This window comes from Myotis yumanensis, unplaced genomic scaffold, assembly GCF_028538775.1.
Source record: "Myotis yumanensis isolate MYYU_CA2020_CCGP unplaced genomic scaffold, mMyoYum1.0.hap1 SCAF_2, whole genome shotgun sequence".
NCBI lineage: Eukaryota > Metazoa > Chordata > Mammalia > Chiroptera > Vespertilionidae > Myotis > Myotis yumanensis.
The window spans coordinates 172,333,670-172,358,327 of record NW_027223753.1 but is presented as its reverse complement, the minus strand read 5'-3'; the positions used below and the strand labels follow the sequence as shown (position 1 = coordinate 172,358,327).

Genomic DNA, 24,658 nt, shown 5'->3' with positions numbered 1-24,658 from the left:
ATAAAATCCTAAGAAAGTCATTAAACCTCTTTGGGCCCCATTTTCCTTTTGTAAAACATGGTGATGGTGGCAGCCCATTTTGCCTTTCTCCCTATAGTACAGCTAGATGTCATTTCATGAAACCACACAATGATACCCAAAATATCCTATCTAATAAAAGACAAAAAGGGCAATTAACTGTACCTCCGCTATGCTTCCCATTGGCTAATCAGCAAGATATGTAAATTAACTGCCAACAAAGATGGCAGCCAGCAGCCACACAGCTGAAGCAAGCAGGAGGTTTGTTTGCTTGCTCCAGTGATGGAGGAAGCCAAGGTTCCCCGCCTACCGCGGCCTGCTCTAAGCTCCAAGAGCAACAGCTCCAAAAGCAACAAAGTTTCAATTATAGAAGCTAAACAAACCCCAGATACCTCTTTTCAGCCAGCGGCGAGGCCTCAGAGCTGGTAGCGCCAGTGAAGGCAACAGAGTTTCAATTATAGAAGGTAAATATCCTTAACCTACCTTTAGACCACCTCTCCCTGAATATCCTAATTTTATTTGAAAGCTCAATTAGGCTTGGTGAATGAAAGAACCCTATAAAGTCCACCAAACCAGAAACAAGAAGGAAGGACAGGGTAAGCAGGCTTCACTCAAACCATCTCTCTTTAAGTTTCTCCCCTGTCTCCTCCACCCTGGGAACATTTTCCTTTCTACAACAGACCCAGTTGAATGGAGAGAGGCAAGCTTGGCCAGAGAACAGAAAGGATGCCTATTTTTAGTTTTCAGTCATGCCAATGTCCTGGTGTAAGACTCCCTGCACAAACTATGTCCCTGTGCATGTGCTCTCCAGGAGTGCAAAGAAATTTTATTGAAAGGGATCTGCTCATGGTTGCATTGTTGTCACATGTAGTGACCTTCATAAATAGCTTTGGGAAAGTCATTTGGGAAAGGGAATAGCAGGTGGTGTGTTGTTTTCTCCTCCTTTATTAGATTGTACTTTGATTTGCTATACAAACTTGTGCAATTACCTGGAAATGTGCTCACACATGTCTCCAAAATAAAAACAAGCAGGTCAACAACCCAGTGTTGTAATGTTCCAGCCTGAGATCTGCTTGGATAATCCATCAGAGCTGTTTGTCCTTTATAAGAGGGCACATAGTGGAGGGCAGCAGGGTGCCAAGCAGAACCCTAAAGTGCTAAGGCAGAGAGAGGAGAGACAGAAGAGATAAGAGGCTGAAGAGGGTTAACATCAGCCTCCAAGTTAGTTTCCAATTCTTGGTGAAACTCCCAGAGGGAGACTGATAAATCATGAAGTTACTTGCCATCCTTTTCCTTTGTTCCAGTCTGCTAACAAGTTTCGCCCAAGAGGATCAACCGCAAGAAGTTGACTGCAATGATGAGGATGTATTTAAGGCTGTAGATGCAGCTCTGAAGAAACACAATGATGGAAGCAAAAGTGGCAACCAGTTTGTATTGTACCGCATAACTGAAGGCAACAAGACGGTGAGTGAGTTGTGTTTAACCTTGAGGTCATTTGGGATTTGTGATATCACTTGAACCCAGGACACACACACACACACACACACACACACACACACACCACAAAAAAATCCCTGATAATTAAAGGTAGAGGATTACAGCTCTTAGAAAAAATCAACCCCATTCTCTGGACTGGGACTTGGGCAGGGTATGATTAGTCCTCAAGCCTCCAAGGTTGACCTCCTGGGTGATCAGAGGACAGGTATCCTCGGCTGAAATTAAAGAAAGATAGATGCAGTCATTTGAAAGGGACTATGTAGAGTGGGAAAATCCAGAAACTGTCAGGCCACAGCAAGAGGATTAACTGGGTGACCATCCTTAAACTGAAATATAAAGACCTCAAAGAGAAGGAGGTGTTTAAGGGGGTATGTCTAACACATACTGTATAATCTCACACATAAATGGAATCTAAATAAGTCAAACTTAACAGAAGTAGAAAGTAGCATGATGGTTGCCAGGGACTGTGGGATGGGAGAAATGGGGAGTTGTTTGTTAAGGGTACAAACACTCAGTTATAAGAAGAGCTTGGCAGCTTAGTTCAATGGATGAGTGTCAACCTATGAACCAGGAGGTGGTGGTTCAATTCCCAGTCAGGGCACATATCTGGATTGCAGGCGTGAACCCCAGTGTGGGGTGTGCAGGAGGCAGCCAATCAGTGATTCTCTCTCATCATTGATGTTTCTATCTCTCTCTTCTTTTCCCTTCCTCTTTGAAATCAATAAAAATATATTTTAAAAAATAAGATGAGTAGGTCTTGGGGGTCTAATGTACAACATGGTGAATAGAATTAAAAATACTGTATTGTACAGTTGAAATTTGCTTAAAGGCTATATTATAAGAGTTCTCACTACACACACAAAACAGGTAATTATGTGATGTGACAATGTGTTAATTAGCTTATTTGTGGCAATCATTTCACAATGTATACATATAGCAAGTCATCTTTTTGTATATCTTAAATACGTCATTTATTTATACTGTGATAAATATACCTCAATAAATTATACCTCGATAAAACTAGGGTAAATGAGGAACAGTGGGGTATGTCAACAGGAGTCAGAAAAGAAGTTAAAATAGTACTACTATATTAGATAAAATATTTACCATGAAGGCCCAATGGCTGAATGCATCAAGAGTAACAGCAATATTCTAGTTGGTTTTGAATATTCTTTATCACTGATGTATACACTCAGGTTGAAGATAAATCCTGACAGAATGTGTGATTCCAATAAATACAACTGAATGCATCAAAACTACTGTATTAGGTTGAGGGGGTGAGGGGGTAGGATGAGGGTTTAGTTGGAATTTTGTTGTTGTTGTTTATATAAAAACATTCAGAATGATGCAACTGAAAGGGACAAAATCAAAATCAAACAAACTTTAGCTTTAATTCTCTTTAAAGTCAATCATCATCTTTGACGAAGGAAATATTAAGCAAAGCTGGCTCAGCAGACCACTCTTCTCTCCAAGGACATCCCTGGGAAGAGTTTGGGTGGCTTTGAAAACAAGCAAATCAGATACAACACAAGAGCACTTAAAGAATGTGTATGGTATCATCTATCTCTGTGGTGGTTCATTCCACAGGACTAATGCATATTTGACACACTGCCTTGTTGCATAACTGATCTGTTTATTATCGCATATAGATATCATAACGTCACTGAGGGAGTGATACCACAGGACATTATAAATATGTGGTCCCATGGATGCTCTTTTTTGCAATGTCCTTGACATCCAAAACCCAATGACCTTACTCATATACCATGACTCTCTGCACCAAATTTTTCCAACTCCTTTAATTTCTTGCAGTCTATGTTTTCCACCTCTTGTTGTTTCAGTTCAAAAAAATAACTAGGGGGACTAAATCGCTACCCTGATTTTCTTCTTTGTGGTCATTTTCCTGAAAGTTGGGGCCCAGTCTTTGGCTGTATCCGTATAATGATCTTGGACACTGTAGAAAAGGCATCAAATAGGATCATATGACTTGCTGTCTAGCCTTAGTTAATAAACCTGTGGGACTTTCAAACAAAAGTGCACGTGTAAACGTCCTGCACCCAGCATTGTTGAGCTGTCATCACTGTTCTTGTGTCTGTTCACATATGATCTCCTTTTATATTTAGAAAATTAACATCTTTCTTTGGGCGAAATTCTTGGTTATTCTGCCATAACATAATATCTATTAATTTGTAGGTTCAGTGGTTTGATACCTGTTTAATGATGTGCTGATATACCAGAAGGATTTCTTGCATTGGTGAAAATTAAGATGGGACACAGGGAGGATATTTTTGTTTTTGATGTACCCTGCTTTGAAACTAAAAGTGTTGTGTCATGCAAAAGAAAACAAATTATTTTTAAATGGAAAAATATCAAAGTTAAAAAAATATAAGCTTTCAATAGTTTGTTCAAATGGACTTCACTATGTCTATATGATAGTTTACTTCGGTGGAAGAAAAAAATCCATCCATTTGATATGATAAGATTAAAGAAAGCAGCCCAGTGGGCTTTTTATTTATTTTATTTATTTCTTTGTTTCTTTGTTTGTTTGTTTGTTTGTTTATTTATTTATTTCTGAAAGTAACATTGAGCCACTCTGTTTTACAAACTAGTTTAGTCATGCGAGTCCTGGCGCCTTCGGCAATGGTTTATTGCTGTTGTTGTCATTGTCTGACATCTGTGGCAAATGCTTTGTTGTTGGGTTTTGTTTTGTTTTTTTCTAAAATGTCCACAGAATCACTGTCACCTGCTGCTTTATCAAAATCTGAGACCCTAAACGAACCTCGGAACTATCGTGTTTGACTCCATCATCTCCCAGATGCAAATACTCTGACTAGTGCAGGCTCTGAGAGTGCACTGTCCCTGGACTCAGGAGAACCAGGGTCTGGGTTGGCTTTGCCTTTCCAAGGTGGGCAGCTGCCTAAGCTCTGCCCTCTCTACTTGGGGCTCCTTTCTCTCACCTGCAAAGTGAGGGGCTGGGCAACAGCACCTCTCAGGTCTCTTGCTGCTCAAACATGCCAGGATTTGGCATCTAAAAGCTCATCTAACTCAGAACCTCTGAGCTTTAAAAGTTTTATTTATTATCTTATTGTATGTTAGAAAAAAAAAAAGAAAACAAAACAAACCAAATAAAAGTACTAAAATTAAATTAGTTATTACCCATATCTAATCCCATCATCCAGAGATACCTGTTAACATTTTTTTGAAAAAATGACAAAAGAAAGTACTCTTGTTTGTTGGTTTGTTTTCTAATTGTAAAAGTAAAATATATATGTGTGTTTTTTCAAAAAATACTCAGACAATTTAGGAATGTTTGTTTAAAGAAGAGAGTAATGATAACCATAAATCCACCACTGAGATGATATGTTAACAGCTTTGTTGCATAACTTTTCAGGCTTTTAAAATCATATATGTGCATGTAATTTGGTTTCTACAAAAATAGGCTAATATTATTTATACTACTTTGTTACTTGAAAATACATGTTTATAAATATATTATGTACATTCTTCCAAGTATTTATAACTTTCAGTATTCTTAGTAAATGTTTTGCTCTTGTTGAATTAAATCAATATCAAATATACATAAGTGCACCAGATCCCTCTCCAATGGTCTGCTGTTGTCAGATGAATGAGCCCTATGTATGTTTGATTGCTTTTTTTCCAGGGAGACCAGGACATATTTTATTCTGTCAAGTACGAAATCAAGGAGGGCGACTGTCCTGTTCAAAGTGGCAAAACCTGGCAGGACTGTGACAATAAAGAAGCTGAGCAAGCTGTAAGTGTGATGGTCCGGAGCCTCCAGTTTTCTCAATCGAGACTGCGAAGTAATTCTATTAGTGCTGGGGGTGATGAGTACTGTGGAGCCTGTTTGTGAGGGGTGCACATATGCTCAAATGTGTACAAAAGTCAAATGGTTGATGTCTATGTTCTTGCACAGACAGAAAGGGCATGAGAGGCCAGCCATGAGATTGGAGAAAGCCCTCCCATGAAGAGGAGACTCCTGTGACCAATCGGGTGCTCTATTTGTGCAGACCTGAGTTGGAATTCTACTCTGCCTCTAATTAGCTGACCACTTTTAACCCAGGGGCTCCCTTGTAAAAGGGAGATAAAATTGACCTAAATTGGAAGAAAAAGAGGTATATATGAAAAGACCTTGTTTTAACAACAAGGAATATTAACCAAATGCCTACCATCTGTATGCCACACCACAGCTGGTTGTTCGGACTTACCTGGGGAGCTAACAGCCAGTGTCTGCCAGGAAGGAAGCCACTCTTTCCACAGTCCATGGACTCACCTATTTAATGTGTCAAAATGTTATTGGTGGAAATGGGGTGTCCACTGGTGGGAAGTGGGGGATCCCTTTGCCCACTGGACATTGGGGGTTCAGTTCTCACGATATCTTGAGAAAAAGAATTTTCTAATACTCACACAGGGAAGATGAGAGATCTTTATTTGTGTGGAATTCCATATCTGCATGTCTAAAGTCCCATTTCCCTTAAACCAGTCCTAAAAGAGGTGCAGCCAAACCAATATCCCAAGTTTCCATTCCATGGTGGAGCTGGGTCTGGCACAGCATCAGGCTAGATCCCAGCCATTAGTCCATTGGGGGGGGGGGGGGGGGGGCATATGATGTAGGCCATGGGAGTGCATGCAGGGGAGTGTGTCCCCTGCAACAAGAGAGCCAGGAGCCCCAGTGTGCAAGAGAGGCAGGAGAGAGAACGCCTTTGTTTAGGAGTTTAATATCTGAAATCTTCCCGTGCTTGCAGTGGCCACACCGACTATGTTCCCAGACAAGTACGTTCCCAACCTCACCCAGACTTTACTGGGCATGTGTCTATTTGGCCTTCCCTTGGTTCATTTTCAGTTAATACCTGGTTATTACAATGGTATCAAAAACACCACATCCTCTGTGCAGTTGAACTCTGAAGTTGAACTGTTAAGAGGAGAGTTTGACAGGCTAGTTTTAGGGCACTGTGTTCACCTTGGTGAAAAAGAAATATCTCCAGTGCTCCAAAAATAACATTGTTTTAAAACCTCACTATCTATACTGCCTCTCCTCCGGAAACCTCATGAATATCAATAGCTTGTAAATAATAATGATTAGACTAAAAAAACATTCATTCTTGTGTCTCAAAACTCTGTTAGAAAAAAATCTTTTTTTAAAGAAGAGAAAAGCCATACTTAGCAACAGCACTAGGTGCACTTCTCCATCTGAAAGATTAAGATAAATGGTTTCTTTTTTTCTTTCTTTCTTTCTTTCTTTCTTTCTTTCTTTCTTTCTTTCTTTCTTTCTTTCTAGGCCACAGGAGAATGCATGGCGACCATAGAAAAGATACCAAATGTGGAATTCTCCGTAGCTACCCAGACCTGCCACATTACTTCAGGTAGCTGATATATAGGGTGGCACTGTCCTTGGGGGAAAAGAACCATTTCATGTGGGGCCAGGAGCATAACCTGGACAAAGCCCCTTCCCAGAGGGCAGTGGGTGGCTGTGCAATGCCATTTGCAGCCTTTGGCGGGGGAAGGGGGGGGAGTTTGGGTGGGAGGGGGAAGGTCTGTGGTGGCAGAGTCCTGAGGTGGGACCAGGCTCCTGCCAATCATCCCCTTGGACCCTCCCTGGACAGCAGAACTGAATTAGGTATGTACAAAGGCCCTGGGGAAGACTAGAAAACACGCCACATGCTTCAATTGTGGGGGTATAGTAGAGCCAGAAAAGCACAGGCTTTGAGGTCAGATCTGGCTTGCAATCTTTCAAAAACTCTTCACCTTTTTGGTTTCCCTTTCCCTTAAAAGGGGATCACAGTAATTCTCACTGCAGAGGATTATTAGAGACTGAAACTAGACATCAGGCTTGAAGTTACAAGCATAAAAATGTGTTGATGATCATCACAATAAAAGTAATCATAGCTGACATTTATTGAGCACTTATTGCTAGCCACAGTGCTAATTGTTTTACACATGTTGATTTCTTTCATCCTCACAACAATTCTATGAGGCAGTGTTAATATTCTCCTTTTATAAATGAGGAAACCCAGGCCCACCACAGTTAAGTATCTTGCCCAGTATCCCATAGCTAGCAATTAGCAGAGTTGGTAGAGTAGACCTTGTAAGAATGAAGCAACTTATGCAGAGATATAACCACTATTAGCTCCTTCCCTCTGGTGGCAGAGTGGCTGGGTGCAGAAGAATGGGCACATCTAGGGATTGTCAGTCACAAAAGCCAACCCAGAACTGGCCTTTTGGAAGATAGGGTTTTAATATAGGAGGCTCCAGAACAGCATCTTCAGCCACACTTGTGAACATCAGTGGAGGAGCAATTGTTCTATAGTCATCCATAAAGAACCCACAAAAACTATATTTCTTGAGTGTCAGCTCTTGCAACAAGTGGAATTCAAAGAAAAACAGTCCAAAACAGAAATCACAATTTAAAAAAGTTTTTAGTAGCTTTTATTATTTAGTTTAAAAACTTTAGCTCATAAGCAAATTTTCACATGATACAGAACACAGCACTTATATACTATGAGAAAAAAAGCTCTTTGCCACTCTTTGGAGAACCACAATTACTACTAGGTCCACAATCCCTTATCTGTGGGAAACCACCTATTGTCTTCACTAACTGAGAGGTATGGACAGAGAACCCAGAAGGCTGGTGACCCTTGAAGCCCTAGCAAAGGTCAGAGCTGTGCACCCACTGTTAGCCCAGACAATGGTAGCTGAAGCAACTTCCCCACCAGATAGTCATGTAAATCCTTATTGATAAGATAGTCTGTGTGTTACTGGAACTTGCCTGCCTAAGGGCTATGGGTGTATCCCAAACCAGCAAAAGGTTGGCGAAGCCTGAGCACCAGTGGAAGTCCTTCCCCTTGAGTTGGACTTACCCGCCTGGCCCCCCAATATTTCCAAATTATATCTTGTCTCTTCTCTTTCATTTGTGTACAGCTCCTCTTCCAAATCCTGAACCCTGAACCACACGGGACGTGGGGGGAAACATTTACAACACTTATCTGAAACCTGTTTGGCCAAATATGTTTCAGAATTCAAAATTTAAAATCTTTTTTAAGTTTTTTAAAAATCTGCCTAGAAATGTTGGAGCAGGATGAAAAATCATTCCGTTGCCTGGAAAAACTGAATTTGCATCTTTTACCCTCAAAAGACTGTGCCATCTCTCCTCTTACCCCAGTCAGAGCTGCCCTTGAGGTCAGCAAACCAGTCTCTGGTCTCTACTGCCTTCCCTCTCCCCCTTCTGTGTTCATCAATCTTTTGTTCTCCCTTCAGTAATTCTCTCTCCTTTCCCATGTAAGTCCCCTCCAGTTTCTTAACTTTGTCCACTGCCCTGATGCAACATACCTTCTGCAAGGGGAGAGCAGTGAGGAAAGCTATGAATATTCACCCAGTAAATCTTTTTTCTGACACACATGCTTATGGAGTGAGGCAAAGAAACAGCTGCAGGGGGAGTTGTGTTGAGGGACACTGTTGTAGAACACTGTTGGCCTCCTGATTCTGTTTGGCTCCTACACACTTGGACAGTGAGAGCCCAAGGCAAAGGGGCCCAGGATGCCTTCATGGTTTCCTCTTTATAGCATGTGCCTCTACTGACCAGCGGGTTAAGACTATCTGTTATAAACATTACTTGGTAACTTAATACAAGCTCACTCCTGTTTTAATATTTTATATTATTTTATTAAAATCCAGTCAGTGGCACCCCATCATTACTGTCGACCACTCTTAATTCACTTCAGTGGGTCTATGCACACCCTGAAATTACATGGAGAACGTTGTGAGTACCAGCATTTTCCTGGAGAGGGCGCCATAGTTCTCATCAGGTTCACCAAGGAGCCCATGACCCTTGGAATATAGTTCATAGCCCCTGGCCTCCAGAGAGTGGCCTGGGTTCCACAGCAGAGGACTCCCTATTAATTGTCCTGACCTCAATCGCCAGTCCCTGCCTCCTGCTTTAAGCCCCAGTAAAAAGTACACAGGGCATCCCACACGCTGCCCCTGACTCATCCTGCTTTCTTGAGAGCCATTCCTCCCTTTGTTCCTTTTTCTTAGGCTCACACTACTGGAAACCAAGATCAACAGTAATCAATATAAATTCGAGAAGTCAGTCAGAAAGCTGACCTGGATTCTTTTGATATTCACAGGGTGAATATTTACATTTTCTATCTACTGCTGACTCAATGGCATAAAGCAAACTCCCTCCCCGCCCCCCCCCCCCCCAAACCTGACAAGCTTACTGTTTACTAAACATTACCATTGATATGTCTGTTTGCATTCCTGAAAGGCAATTGTGTATTCTAGGAAATAACAGCAGCCAGAAAAGAGACTCAGTGGAACTTGACTACTACTGTTGAGTTTTCCCTGGCTTCCCCCCATAATTCCAAATTAATATTTCCTGTCTTCTGTGTCAATTTGCACATCAGCTCTTTCTCCAAGCCTTTGAACCCGGAAGCCACTCTGGCCATGGCCTTTCGCATCACACTTTATGTTGCCCAGTTGACCTTGACCACTTTACACCCCTCTTAGCTCAGGCCTCTTCTTCTCATGAAAGCCTTTCTTGAGCTCACTCTGGGCTCCTGCCTTCCCAAGCTCTTGCCGAATTATTTTGAAATATCCACCTGCAGTTCTGTCTCTCCCACTCCACTTTGCCCAACCCCTTCACCACTGCCAAGTCTGACCATTAGCCCCTGAACGATGAATGAACAGATTACTCAGACACAGTTTGTGAGAGAGAGGGCTAAGGGGCTCCTGGCTTTAGCGGACAGAGCAGCCTGGAATGCCTGCCTTGTTAGCCTTTTATTGCCGTTTTTATCTTTAGATACAATCAAAAGGGTGAGTAATCTTAAGAGGACACATGTGTTTACATTGTCCTCTAGGCAAGGTCATCCAGGGTTGAAGCATAAGGATTCCAGTAAACAACTGGAGTCTGTATATAATCAGACCTGTTTGGAAAGGTCATGAATAATTAGGGACACCGCCTTCAACACTCCCCTATTTCTCCGCTAAGTCGGAATTCTGAAAAACAGGGGAGGTGGCCTTCCATACACTTCCCTTTTATCAGAATGTCCTTCTTACAACTTTCCAACCAAGTCTCTTGTGCTCCCCAACACACCACAGTGGCCATTACTAACAAGTTAACGTAACCATTCAGTCTAGCTCAACACCTGACATTACAGAAGGAGCAAAATATGTACATGTTTGTTGAAATGAATTGATACAAAACATATTATATCTTGAATAAAGCTTCAAGGAGCTTTAACACTGAAAAAAATAATATTATATCTGTAGCATTTTACTTTTTTATAAGAGGATAAATTAATGTATTATGTCTATAATTTGCAATTATTTTTTTATTTTTTTATTTTTTAAAAAATATATTTTATTGATTTTTTACAGAGAGGAAGGGAGAGGGACAGAGAGTTAGAAACATGCTGGGGTCCAATCCCAGCAGATCCAGGGGTCCCCAAAGCTGTGGACGGAGTCGGCGAAGAAGGAATGACACGAAGACAGCCTTCAGTTGATCAGCAGCCTAGTCAGGACCTATAGCCAGGATCTCCAGCCAAAGTTCTGGTTGGAGTTCTGGTTAGGAACTGATGAGGATCTGATGTTTATTGTCTTGTTACATCCATATTTATACCAGCCGATTTTAATCCTGTCAATTTCTATTACAAAGGTTAGGGCGTTTCTTATCTCCATTCCAGGGAGTAAAGATTATGTAGCTTAACTACCCGCCTGGCACTTGATTAAGGGGTTGTATCCCCTCCCTAACCTCAGGGAAAGATCCCCACCTGGGGAAACAACCTTTCTCAGAGAGGTGACCTTGGTTAAAACACATGGCGCTAAAGGGAGCAAACATATTAAGAACAGTATGCTATATATGCCAGGTCCATTGAAACATATGCTGTGCAGATGTTTCTTTCCTGCAGCGACTGTGTCAAACAGCAAGGATGGACCGGCTTCCAGCAGAAACAGAGATGAGAAACATCAATCAGCTGCCTCCTGCACACCTCCTACTGGGGATGTGCCCAAAACCAAGGTACATGCCCTTGACCAGAATCGAACCTGGGACCCTTCAGTCTGCAGGCCGACACTTTATCCACTGAGCCAAACCGGCCAGGGCTACAATTATTTTTAAATAAATTTAAAATACTTATGCACAATAGTATGCACATAAGATGTTCCTAAGTCAATGGTAGGTTTTTTCTCCTGACAAAAAGCAGTCCTGTGTTCTCTTTTTCTAATACATAACAGAATGTACTAGAAACTTTATTTACCAGGGTCTTCGAAATTATGTTACTTATTTAGGACAATGTATCTGAATGTGGGTTTTGCTGATTAATGCTGCCCTTTTGCCTACTCTTTCTTTGTCAAGCCGAGGGCCCTGTGGTGACCTCCCAGTATGAATGCTATGGCTGCGTGCATCCCATAAGGACTGTCCCCCCGGACTTCGACCCTGTTCTGAGACATGGCATTGAACATTTTAACAACCACACTGGTCATTCCCACCTCTTTGCTCTTAAAGAAGTAAAAAGGGCACAGAGACAGGTTTGTGCTTTAGTTTCCACTTCTCACAGTATTGTTAACATTTGTTGGATCTTTATGTTTAGAGTTTCATAACCTAAAATAAACCACTGGTCAATAGAAAGACTCTGATTCCATGACTGGTGGTGAGGGAGCTCTTCTATGTCCTCATCTGACTGGGATAGGAGGTAAAGGGCTTTCTCTTGAGGCAAAGTGATTGGGAAACTGCAATATATAAGGGGCAAAAGTGTGGCTAATCAGACTCCTGGCTCTGAGGTTGGTTTTAATGAATGGTTAGTCAGAAATACATGTTTTTCTTAGAGATGGTGACATGAAAAGATCATTCTAGCCTTAAGTTTTTAAGAAAATTACATTATCACTTCGTTATCATGAGTCAAACATGGCTCCAAAATATGAAATGGTACCCAAACAGTTGGCACAGCTTTCTGAGCACTCTCTAAATTATAATTTTCACATCATTAAAGGAAAGTAAATACTTGTAAATCTGGCCTTTTCATTGACCAAGTTCACTAAGTCTTTACTGATAGCTGACTGGGTCCCTTGTATTTCAGTGTTTAATTATGAGGGACTTACTTTAGTCAGTAACATTCCCTGCTTTTAATAGACCATCCAACTTCCCTTCATGCAAGATGCATGTTCCACCAAATTACGTTCATAGCCAGCTATCGGGGTGAGACTAGCCCAAGATAAAGCAGCACAAAACTTACTGTCTGACTGTCTGGGAACCTGAGAACTTATCAGTAAAGGCCATTCTAGCTCCAAAGTGTTTTTAACCACCTAGAAAAGTATTATTAATATTTCACAAAATTAAAAGGACATTATTTTTCAGTTGCCTGGCAGAGGAAATGTTGCTAGGTTTTTCTTAAGAAAATACAGTAATTCCACTTACATATTGCTTTTTCTTTTCAGATATGAATGAGTGTGTGTGTGTGTGTGTGTGTGTGTGTAAGAGTGTGTGTGTGTGTGTTGAGGAGTGTGAGAGTCATAAAGTGCTCAATATTTATTTAGTCATGACTTTTGCCTAGTAATATGAGTTTATATTTTTGAGAACTTGCAATATGCCAGGCAGTATTCTAAGTTCCTCATAACACAGTGAATAATGTTTAAACTGCCCTTTAACTATTCAATTGAACATTCTTTCAGGTGGTGTCTGGATCAAACTATGAAGTTACTTACTTAATTCAACAAACTAGTTGTTCCAAGGAGAATTTTAAGTTCTTAACCCGACACTGCAAGGCCCTTCCCAATGGTGTAAGTAGGCAAAAATTGAATTATAATGTTATTAGCATTTGGTGTCCTGTATTTACAGGTGTGGGAATACTCAGCTACATAGGAAGACTTGGCCATTAAGATTTCAGATGACATGCATGAATTCACAGGCACATTCTCCATGTCACTAGTCAAGCTGCCTTACCTACCTGGTCAAAGATCTGTACATCTGGCAATAAGCATTTACAGATATAACCGGGGCTTGAGATAAAAGGATGCCCTGTCAAATTTGTCTGTTCATGTCTTCACACTTTCTTGTCTCCCTTTCTTCCCCACCTGCTTAAGGTCCTTCCCGGTGCTCCTGAGCCCTGGACACTCCTTAACTTCAAACTTGCCTTTGCTTATTTTTTCCCCTCCTCCCTCTCTCTCTCTCTCTCTCTCTCTCTCTTTTTTTTTTTAAATATAGTCCTGAGCCGCCATAACTGTATCAGAACCAACATTATGTTACAAGAGAGGATCACAAGGTGGCAGTAGTTAGTGCAGGTGCAGATGCCTAAGGCACAATGACCATCCCAGGGATATTTGCATTTTAGCAGAAAACTACTTTAAGCAAGGGATTGCTTCAAGCCCTTTAGTCTGTTGTTCTACTTCTACAATTCTATTCTGTGGAAAGAACATGAGAAACCCAGACAGTAAGATATTAATTTCAGCATTATTATTAATAGAATAACATTGGAAATGTTTTCAACATTAGGGAATGTTTAAATAACTTACAGTATATCCACACAGTAGAATATATGCAGCCATTAAAGTATGTTTACAGATTTTTTTAGTGACTTAGTAAAATGGTTATTATAATATGGTAAGTTCAAAAATATATAAAATTATAGATACATATTAATTTAAATATATAAAGTAAATGTATATATCGAAAGTGATGTAGGGGACCTGGCTGGTTTGATTCAGTGGATAGAGCGTCAGACTGTGGACCAATAGTAGGGATTCTTGTCATCTTATTTCATGTGTTTGTGTAAATAAATTTATTGTTGTGAATGCTAATATCTAATTGTTTCTTATTCTCTCTTTTGCAACAGGGATTATGTTTTGTTTTGTTTTCTATGTGAAGTCAACATCCTATATTTAATGTTACTAGTTGTTTACTTTAAAAGTTCTTAAAAATATTTTTAACTTGTTTACTTCTGAAAAACTAGGTTACCGGTGAATGTACAGATCTTGCATATGTGGATCCTCAGCTAAGAATTGCTTCCTTCTCACAGAAGTGTCAGATTTTATCAGGTATGCGATAATACATGTTTGTGCTCTAGAAGTACATGTTCATCCCAGATAACTGGCTAGGTGTTTTTATAGGAATTGTGCTTTAGGTCCCATGGTATAATCAACAACGCTTACAGCTGTACCCCATTTCTGCACAGCTGTGCTATAGCTGATGCAGTTGGGACTGCTCTGCAAGTGGCCAGAGGTAATACGGTGTCAGAAAGAAAGATTTATGTTCTTTGGGCAAAGATGATCTCCAGTTGCAATGTCAGCTGGTCATCCTTGTGTATAAGATGTCACCACATAAGGTGTTATAAACTGGGGAAGCTGTATCTCCTTTTTAATAACTCACAATAAAATCCTTCTAATAAATACTTTTTTTCTGCATGTTATAATGGAGGGAAAGTGAGATAGTGCAAGTTTATGGTCAAGCCAGTGTTTCTTATACCAAGAGTTGACTTTTCTCATACTTGGGAGATATTTGCATACATTCCACAGTGAGAAGCATCATTGAAGCTCCCTGCTCACCAGAATCAGAGGACTTAAGACTTTCCCACTAGAGAATCATTCTGTTAAATGAAGCATTCCTTTTTTTTTTTTTTTAATATATTTTATTGATTTTTTACAGAGAGGAAGGGAGAGAGATAGAGAGTTAGAAACATCAATGAGAGAGAAACATCGATCAGCTGCCTCCTGCACATTTACTGGGGATGTGCCCGCAACCCAGGTACATGCCCTTGACCAGAATTGAACCTGGGACCCTTGAGTCCGCAGGCCGACGCTCTATCCATTGAGCCAAACTGGTTTCGGCAGCAGTCCTTTTTTACACTTTCTTTCAAAAATGCAAAAACCTAGGAACAGTGCAGCACATTGATATTGAAGGTGTACTAACTAACACCTTCTGATGGAAGGTTTCCCTAAATGCCCTTGACTCTGAGGAGAGGAAAAGAGGGCAGGCAGTAAGGTGAAGGTCACCCAGGCAACATCAACCCACTCACTACTGGCCTTTAGGCGCACAGGGTCCCCTATAAATGAGTGCTGGACAATGTGCAGGAGAGGTACTAGGCTAGACTGCTCCTTCAGTACACACACTGACTTAAAACCTGATTCTTCTTTCAGGGGAGGATTTTACCATGCGTTGCCCTGGCTGCCCCGAAGAGATACCTGTCAATAGCCCTGATCTGAAGGACGCTCTGACTCATTCCATTACAAAGCTTAATGCAGCCAATAATGCAACTTTCTATTTCAAGATTGACATTGTGCACAGAGCAACATCACAGGTCCGTAAATTAAGCTACAAAAATCATGATATTAATAGTCTATGTGAAACTTGCTTACTAATATTGCCACTGATCTTGGGTGGGGAAATAGTATACCTGGTAAAAGGAATTGAATGTCAAGTCTCAACCTCACTACATGCTTGCTATGTGACCTTGAACAAGTCATTTAGAACCTTCCATTTTCTGTCTTTGAAGGTCTTGGGTGAGACTCAAATAGGATAATATATGTCAAGCATTGGCTGGGTAGCTCAGTTAGAGCATTGTCCCATATGCCAAGGTTGCAGGTTTGATCCTCGGTCAGGGCACATGCAAGAAGCAACCAGTGAATGCACAAATAAATGGAACACAAAAAGAGATATAATATATGTCAATACATTATCTTCTCAAACTTTAAAGTGTTTTATAAATTCTAGAAACTATTATATAATTAATAAAATGTAAGGCAAGGAAAAGCTACTCTCATTCTCTGCCTTTCTAGCATCATTTCTTGTTGGAGCATCACTTAGTGCCTTGGGATTAGCCACATGTCAGTCTATCATCACCCAGACTCTCTTTACAGTCTCACCTCCATGTCACTTCCCCCTCCCTAGGTGTCCTTCTGGCCCACAAATGCACATCTAGGGCTTCATCTTTCCTTCCATGCCCTGTCAATAGATATGGAACATCCTAGTCTGGGCTCAAAAGACCAAGTTCTACCAGAGCCTCAGCCCTCATGTCCTGGGTAACTCAGGGCTGTCATTCAGACTCACTCAGTCTTGTGGCCCCATCTGTAAAATGAGTGGCTGGGTGAGAAGATCCCAAATTTCTTCCAGCTCTAACAGCATCTGAGTAATCTGTTCATGGGCAGATTCCTATTGTAAGCCTCAAAACTGGCCTGCCTAAATGTGAACAAAATAGAACCAACAAAAGTAATCAAAATAGAAGCAAAGTGTTTCAGCAAACCAATATAATCTGATGGGAGGAAGGACTTCACTTATAACAATTCATACTTTTGGCTCAGTAATTGAATTTCTAGAAATTTAAAATAGAGTCTTTATAGACATGATACTCATTGCAGCTTTAACTATAAAAGACAACATAGTAAATTGTCAAAATGATCAATAATATAGAAATGATCAAATAATGTCTGGCATATCCTTAAAATAGAGTATCAAGGAGCAATTTTAAAGCATCTTTGTGAGGAGTTCTTGATGTGGGAAATGCCTTGTGATAAAATATGCAGTGGGGAAAAAAAGAGGCCATGAAATTGACTATACATGCTGTTGCCAGGTGTGTTATAAAAAGGCGCAGAAAACAATACTGAAAGGAAACAAATGCCTCCAACTATTCACAGTGGTGGTTTAGGTGATGGCACAATGGGCTGTTTATTGTCATCTTCTAAATCCTGTATTAGTTTCACTACTACAGGGGAAACCTAACCAAATGGTATTAAAATAAGTCAAAACTGGCACTTTGCTCTCTCTCCTACTCAGGCACTTATTCCTGCCCCTGACACCACAACCTTTCTCCCTCATTTCACGGGCACATGACCCATGTTAGTGGTGTACTCACATGATACACCAATACATGCTATTCTTTTTTTAAAATTTAGATTCTTTATTAAGTTATTAAATATGTCTTCCCCCCCCCCCACCCCCCATTAACCTCTCCCTGGCCATTCCAATCCCCAGCACATTCCCTCATCCCCCTACGGTCTGTGTCCATTGGTTATGCTTATATGCAAGCATACAGGTCCTTTGATTGATCTCTTACCCTTCCATCCCCTGCCTTCCCTCTGAGGTGAGACGGTCTGTTCCATGCTTCTATGTCTCTGAATTTATTTTTGTTCATCAAAATAAATTATTGTTTATTATATTCCACAAATTAGTGAGATCACATAATATTTATCTTTTTCTGACTGGTTTATTTTGCTTAGCATAATGCTCTCTAAGTCCTTCCATGCTGTTGCAAACAGAAGAGTTCCTTCTTTTTTACAGCAGCATAGTATTCAATTGTGTAGATGTACCACAGTTTTTTAATCCACTCATCTGCTGATGGGCACTTAGGCTGTTTCTAAATCTTAGCTTTTATAACATGTGCTGCTATAAACATAGGGGTGCATATATCCTTTTTTAAAAAGTATGTTTATTTTTTAAAGTATTACATATGTCTCCTTTTTTAGCCATTGACCTCTCCCCAGGTATTCCCACCGCCCAGCACATGCCCTCACCCTCTAGTGTCTGTGTCCATGGGTTATGCATATAGGCATGCATACAGGTCCCTTGGTTGCTCTCTTACACACCCACAGCCCCCCAGTGCTATTCTTATGTTTGTCAGCTTTTCTTCTCACTTCATATTTCTGCTTTCTTGTGAAACTCCTTTATTCTTGATGCAGGAATACCATCTACTCCACCATATATTGCATGTCAGAGGTTTGCCGTCAGGAGAGAACCACTCAGTTTACATGACTACATAGTCTTCATAGTACTTGCAGTTCTCTGTTAATTAATGAATCAACATCCTAGCACATTGTGTATTTGTTTATGCTGAGGATGCCAGGAGAACGACAGGTAATGCTGTTAATTGAAGGGAACTGACATTCCTTCACTTGCCAAGTCAATTTCAAATATGGTGAGAATTTCAAACTTACTTACAAAAGATGAATCTTTACTGGTTTTTACATCTAAAGAGAACAGTTTGGCTGTTCTGACATGACTATTCAAGGAAGCCCTGCTGGAAGCAGCCGAGTTACTGGAAATCCATTTACCATGTGATCAATTTGCCAAATGACCAATTTTTGCCAAAGATTTATTTTACAGATTTGGTCTTGCCTTGGCTCTGCATATTCAGTTCTATTTGGATGCATGCCCATTTCAAGATGGTTTCAGATGCCAAATGTGTCTTAAATTCTCCGTTTGCTCATGTGAATGATGTGATTTCTGTCACAGGCCGTTTATTTTGCCCTGCCTCTGCCCCCGCTGTCCCCACTGTTATCCATATTCCTCCCTGTCTTTGCTCAGATGAATAAACTTCAAGGATCTGTGTGCACATTCAGGAATTTTTCCTTTAACAAAATACTAGAAATGTCAAGGCATATGTATATGTCTAAGACTTCTGATGCAAATTGCCAAATTGCCAAACTATTTGCAATTATGCCAATTAACATTCAGACCACCTGGCTCTAGGACCTTGATCATCTTGCTTTGAGTTCTATTCCTACCAACAATGACTTAGGCTGCGTGCTTCCCACACATGGCCAATACCAGGTATCACCACTGTTTTTTATCTTTGACAGCGTATGGAAGATTAAAAATGCTGTTGCATTGTTGATTTTTATTTTTTTAATCTTTGGTTATTAATGAAGATAGTCATTTGTTTCTGGCTTAATGATCATTTAAACTTATTTTCTGAAATACTTGTTCAAGTCTTTAGTTCATTTTTTCTTGTTGGACTTTACATGCATAAGAATATTAATCTTATACCATGTTTATCCCAGCTTTTATTTTTTTACTTTGCTTGCCATGATTTTTGAGAATCAGTTGTCCTTCCTGTCTGAACAAATTTAGACTTTTTTTTCTCCATTTATGTTTTCTTCCTCTGGTTTTTACCTAAGAAAGGCCTTCTTTGTCCTGAGACCTGATGGATACATATTTATATCTTTGCTTATTTCTTTAATTTAAATTGTTAATACATTTGGAATTTATTTTGCTATGTGGTTATCTCTACTTTAAAAACAAAGGTTGAGCAGGATAGGTTTGAGCAGGGAAGACTTTTCATAAGAATGACACCTGATAATAACGGCAATATAGATGCCATCCTGAGGCCCTCAAATGGAGGATTTACATCTATTTACTTCCTTCTTCTTGACCCTGAATAGAGTTGAGCCATCAGTTGTGGTTTGTGTCACATATTGTCCAGTTTCTCGGGCAACATTACTGTGATCAACATTATTGTTACAGAAATTTGAATTACAATATAATCTAAACTGAGCAAGAAAACTTATGATCACCAAAATATAGACCCTATAACCCTCTTAGAACCTTCCTCCCCATTTACACCTACACCTGGAGTCTTAAAAGTTAAGTATCAATTTTTTCTTAAAAATGTAACCATGTTTTTACCCAGCAGAACAATGCCAGAAAAAGTATAGGGGGAGCTAAGCTTTTCCTATGACTCTGTTCTCCTGCTCTCTTCATCCCACCAAACGTTTTCCATGCTTTTAAAAAACACAGAGAAAGGGAAAACTGTTGTGGTTTGCTTTTTCAAACGAGATTCTACTATCACCCTGTGACTTCATTTATTTTATTTTTTAATACGGTTTTATTGATTTTAGAGAAAGAAAAAAGGGAGAAGTAAAGAGAACCATCAATCTGCTGTCTCCTTTATACCCTCCCACCCTACCTGGGGATTAAACCCAAAACTGGGGCATGTGCCCTAACTGAGAATTAAAATCAGTACCCTTTGGTGCATTAGATGAAACTCAACAAACTGAGCCACACCAACCAGGGCTGTAACTTCATTTTTAAAAATAATAGTCATCTCTCCAGGTCAACTGATGTATTCATGTGTTCTTTCACACACTCACACACACACACACACACACACACACACACATTTAGATCCTAGAATGAAGTGCTGAATAAATTGGACTACAGATTGGGCCATATCAACTAACTTTTTAACATATAATTTAAAGACATTTTTACCAAGTATATTTTTTAAGTGTTAGAGATGTAAGATAAAAGGCATTTTGAAATGACTTTTAAAAGGCCATATGTGCAATTTTATTGAAATCAGTGCATTTTAAAAAGCATGAGTTTAAGTTTTTAAATAAATAAAGTGTGCCTCTTTTATATAAAAATAAATAAATAAATTGGACCACAAAATACTCATTGTGGACACAGCATTGTATAAAGATTAAAACTGGTGCTAAGGTACTGGCCATTGTGGCTAAGTTGATTGAACAACGCCCTGAGCACCAAAAGGTTGTGGATTCAATTCCCATTAAGGGCACATGCCCAGGCGTAGGCTTGATCCGGAGTAAGGGGCATTAAGGAGGCAGCTGATCAATGTTTCCCTCCCACTTCCTTCCTCTCCCTCTAAAAATCTATTTTAAAAAACTATTGATAGAGATTAAAATGGTTTCTTAATATAAAGCAATTAAGAGAGGCAAACTAAAAAATCCAAAGAATTTTCCTAATCACAAAATTTAACCCACAATTTCTGTAGTGACACTAACTTCTCTAATTCAAGACTTGGCATGACAATAAGGCATACTTAAAGAATATGATTAAGTTTTTCTTTCTACTCTTTTAGATTCTATTACAACTTGAGCGCTTGAATGCTGTTGAGTAATAAAACTCAGAAAAGTGTAAGATAAAATTGTAGCCTTGTTTCCTTTTATATAAAAGGAAACAAGACTCAACACAGCCAAATATTTTACACAAGCATACAAACTAAAAGTTTAGTTGTCAAACATTTGTACTTTATTTGTATACCTCTCATTTGATAATTGTATAATTAAAATTTTAATATTCTCCCCTAAGGTCCCTTAAAGCAAAAACATATCATCCTATATAATAAAGAGGTGATATGCAAATTGACTGTCACTCCCACACACAAGGTGCCTGCCCCCATGTGGTCACAAATGGCTGCCCCCATGTCATCACAAGATGGTCAACAAAAGATGACTGGCAGGGGAGGGTAGTTGTGGGTGACCAGGCCTACAGGGGAGGGAAGTTTGGGGGAACCAGGCCAGCAGGAGAGGGCAGTTGTGGGGAACCAGGTCTGCAGGGGAGGGCAGTTAGGGGCAACCAGTTAAGCAGGGGAGGGTAGTTAAAGGTAACCAGGCTGGCAGGGGAGGGCAGTTGTGGGCAAATGGGCCAGCAGGGGAGGGCAGTTGGGGGCAATCGGGCTAGCAGGGGAGCAGTTAAGTGTCAATCAGGTTGTCAGGGAAATAGTTAGGGGGTGATGAGGCTGGCAGGCAGAAGCAGTTAGGGGCAATTAGGCAGGCAGGCAGATGAGCAGTTGGGATCCAGCAGTCCTGGATTGTGAGAGAGATGACCGATTGCTGGTTTAAGCCTGATCACTCTGGTCCCCCAAGGGGTTCCAGATTAGAGAGGGTGCAGGATGAATTTCATGCACCAGGCCTCTAGTTCATTATATAATATTAATGATGGTTCTACTTTGTGCTAATTAATTTTCCAGGTGGTGGCTGGAATGAAATATTTTATTGAGTTCACAGCCAGGGAAACCACATGTTCCAAGGAAAGTAATAAAGAGTTGACCGAAAGTTGCGAGATTAATAAACATGGAGTGAGTAGTCATACAATTCTATACTTATTCCCTGGATATCTACTTGATATTTTATACTTGTTTAAGTATTTCATAAATAACACTGTTCTCTCTTTTGGCTTTTGTTTTCACACATAGGAAATGGTAAGATGCACTGCTGATGTTTATGTGGTACCTTGGGAGAATAAAATTGAGTCTACTGTCAAATGTCAATCACCAGGAAAGGTATGTTTCTAATTAGTCAGCTTGGGTAAATTTTGCTCATTCTGCAAAGTCCTATTTGGGGGTTGAAAATGAACTACTATTTAAATGAATTGGGGGACTATCTTTTTAGAATGGAGAGAACTCACATTTCTGTGCTGACCTCTCTTTTTTATGTCTAGAAAGGAAAACAACAGTCAGTCCCTTAATCACTTCTCACCCTTTGTCAGTGTCCCATCCTTCAGGAGGCTCTCTCATAATGAAGGGCAGCCCCTGCCTTGCAGAGCCAATACTAGCTCTGGGGCTTTAAGATGTGCCTGAGATGCTTCTGCCTGCATCCAAGGGACTTGGGAGAAATACAGATCTCAGACCCCACTCCACATCGACTGAATCCAAATCTTCAATTCAATATGGTTCCCAGGGTTTCATACCCACATTCAAGTGTGAGAAGCATTAGTTTGTATAATCTTTTCTATGGACAAAAGAAAACTGTGTGCAGGATTCTAAATCCTTTCTGAATCTTCCTCATGAGTTTTCTTAACTAGCACAGAAAATGGACAAACAAATGTGCCTTGTAGGCTACTGCAATCTGCTTTTCTAATAATAAATATGTACTTTAGAATGGATGTCATCAACATTCATACAAAGATTCTTGCCATTCTGAATAAACTGTGGTATCTGGTCCCTGAATACATGTGAAAATAAGGAAAGTCAAAAGACTGAATGTGAACTTCTTAATAGGGCAAAAATAATAATAAAAGCTACCAGAGGTCAAAGAGGGACAACAAGAAAGACAGACTGGCCAAAGGGAGGGCAGGGGAAGTAAGCTAATTGACTTTCTGTTTCCAGACAGGCTAGTCATATCAAATAGTTACTCCCACTTCACAAAGATATTCTGATAATTCTCTTTCTGAATCAGAGTGTTTCTCATAAGTCAGTAAATTCTATTTACTCATTAACTACTCTTTGCAACGAGGCTTTGAAATGGGAGTTTTCTGTTTGTTTATTTGCTGCTGAGGCTAGAATGAGCAAACCTTAGTTTTCAGCAGCTCTGAGTTTAATGATAACAATAGAAAGCAGGAGTAGTGACATAGAAGATTTTTTTTTTTTGTAATTGACAAGGGAATATCATAAGATGTGATGCAAAATTTATTCAGAAATTTTATGAGGAAATGCCTTTCCAGCCACACTTTATCACTAAATCATCTTTTTGCTACAACATTGAGAAGCACTGATTTTTACAAAAAAAGGGACAATATGATTGTCTTTAATTGCTTCTAATGTGACGGAAGCAGGCATTTCAAAATCGTTGCTGTGCTCTGCCTAGGGAAACAGGACAGGGCTTTAAACAGCTATAATCGCTTGTGGATGCATGTGCCACTGCTACTTCAAGTTATTGGATGCATTTGAGCCTCTGAATTTTTATTCCATTTCAAACATTTTCTGTACTTTTCAATAAAGAACCAATGATGTCAGGAAAAAGTCTCCTCTTGTCAACTGGTTGCTTCACTCTTCTCTTGTTGAATGATAACACCATATTAACAGAATTTTACTATACTTACAGAAGCAACTAAGGCCCTGCGTGTACAAGGCCCGACCTCGGCAGGCAGGGTCAGAGCCAACATCTAAGAGTGTGGCCTCTTGACCAGTGGGAAGAATCTCCATGCCTGAAACAATAGCCCCAGCAACCTGTCAGCAACCCTGAATGGAAGGACAAGAAGATGGGATAGTGTCAATAGAGAAGAATGCCATTTTATCATTCTGTTTCTGGGTGAAATAAAGTTTGGTCTTAATGTTCTCACTCCTGGTTCATTCACAGTAGTCTGCTTTTAGCCACACCCATCCTACAGCAAAGTCCAGTTGATCACAGAGATCGCTCTACCATGGAGACTCATAGTGCAACTCTGGAACAGGCGAGGATCCCTTAAGTGGGCCTTCCCTACCACCAGGACCTAATCATGGCTCAAAATCAAGGGTTTGTGGGTGATGTTTCCATCAGCAATGTAAGGAATCTCTCTCCCTTCCCTTCTTCCTCTCTCTCTCTCTCTCTTTTTTGTTTCCTCTCTCTCCAGATTTCCAGCCCAAAGTTAAGAGTGATTTGTGTTGCTTTGTTCCTGTTTTTAAGATCTAGATAATTATCAAAAAAAGAAAACAAACAAACAAAAATTCTTTGTTAATAGGATTCCTACCAAGTTTTCACTAGCAAAACATATCAAACCTCAAAAAAGTTTAAAGAAAATTTAACATTATTTTTTTCTAGTTCAAATAATGGTAAAAATTAGAAATCTAATAGAATAAAAAGTGATATGAGATTTTTAATTTTCTGTACTAGGTATTTACTGAGTGCCTATTGGAGCCATTTACCA

At 39.9% G+C, this 24,658-nt stretch overlaps 1 protein-coding gene across 1 annotated transcript; it reads left to right on the top strand.

Annotated features, from left to right (window-relative positions):
* The first annotated feature begins 1,152 nt into the window (after window positions 1-1,152).
* Window positions 1,153-24,093, top strand: LOC139002227 (kininogen-1-like). The gene is made up of 10 exons (XM_070403606.1): window positions 1,153-1,482; window positions 5,177-5,287; window positions 6,812-6,896; window positions 11,885-12,057; window positions 13,198-13,305; window positions 14,475-14,559; window positions 15,658-15,818; window positions 22,005-22,112; window positions 22,230-22,316; window positions 23,857-24,093. Exons 1-10 carry the CDS (start codon window positions 1,288-1,290, stop codon window positions 23,935-23,937), a joined length of 1,194 nt encoding a protein of 397 aa, XP_070259707.1. The 5' UTR covers window positions 1,153-1,287; the 3' UTR covers window positions 23,938-24,093.
* The last annotated feature ends 565 nt before the right edge of the window (window positions 24,094-24,658 follow it).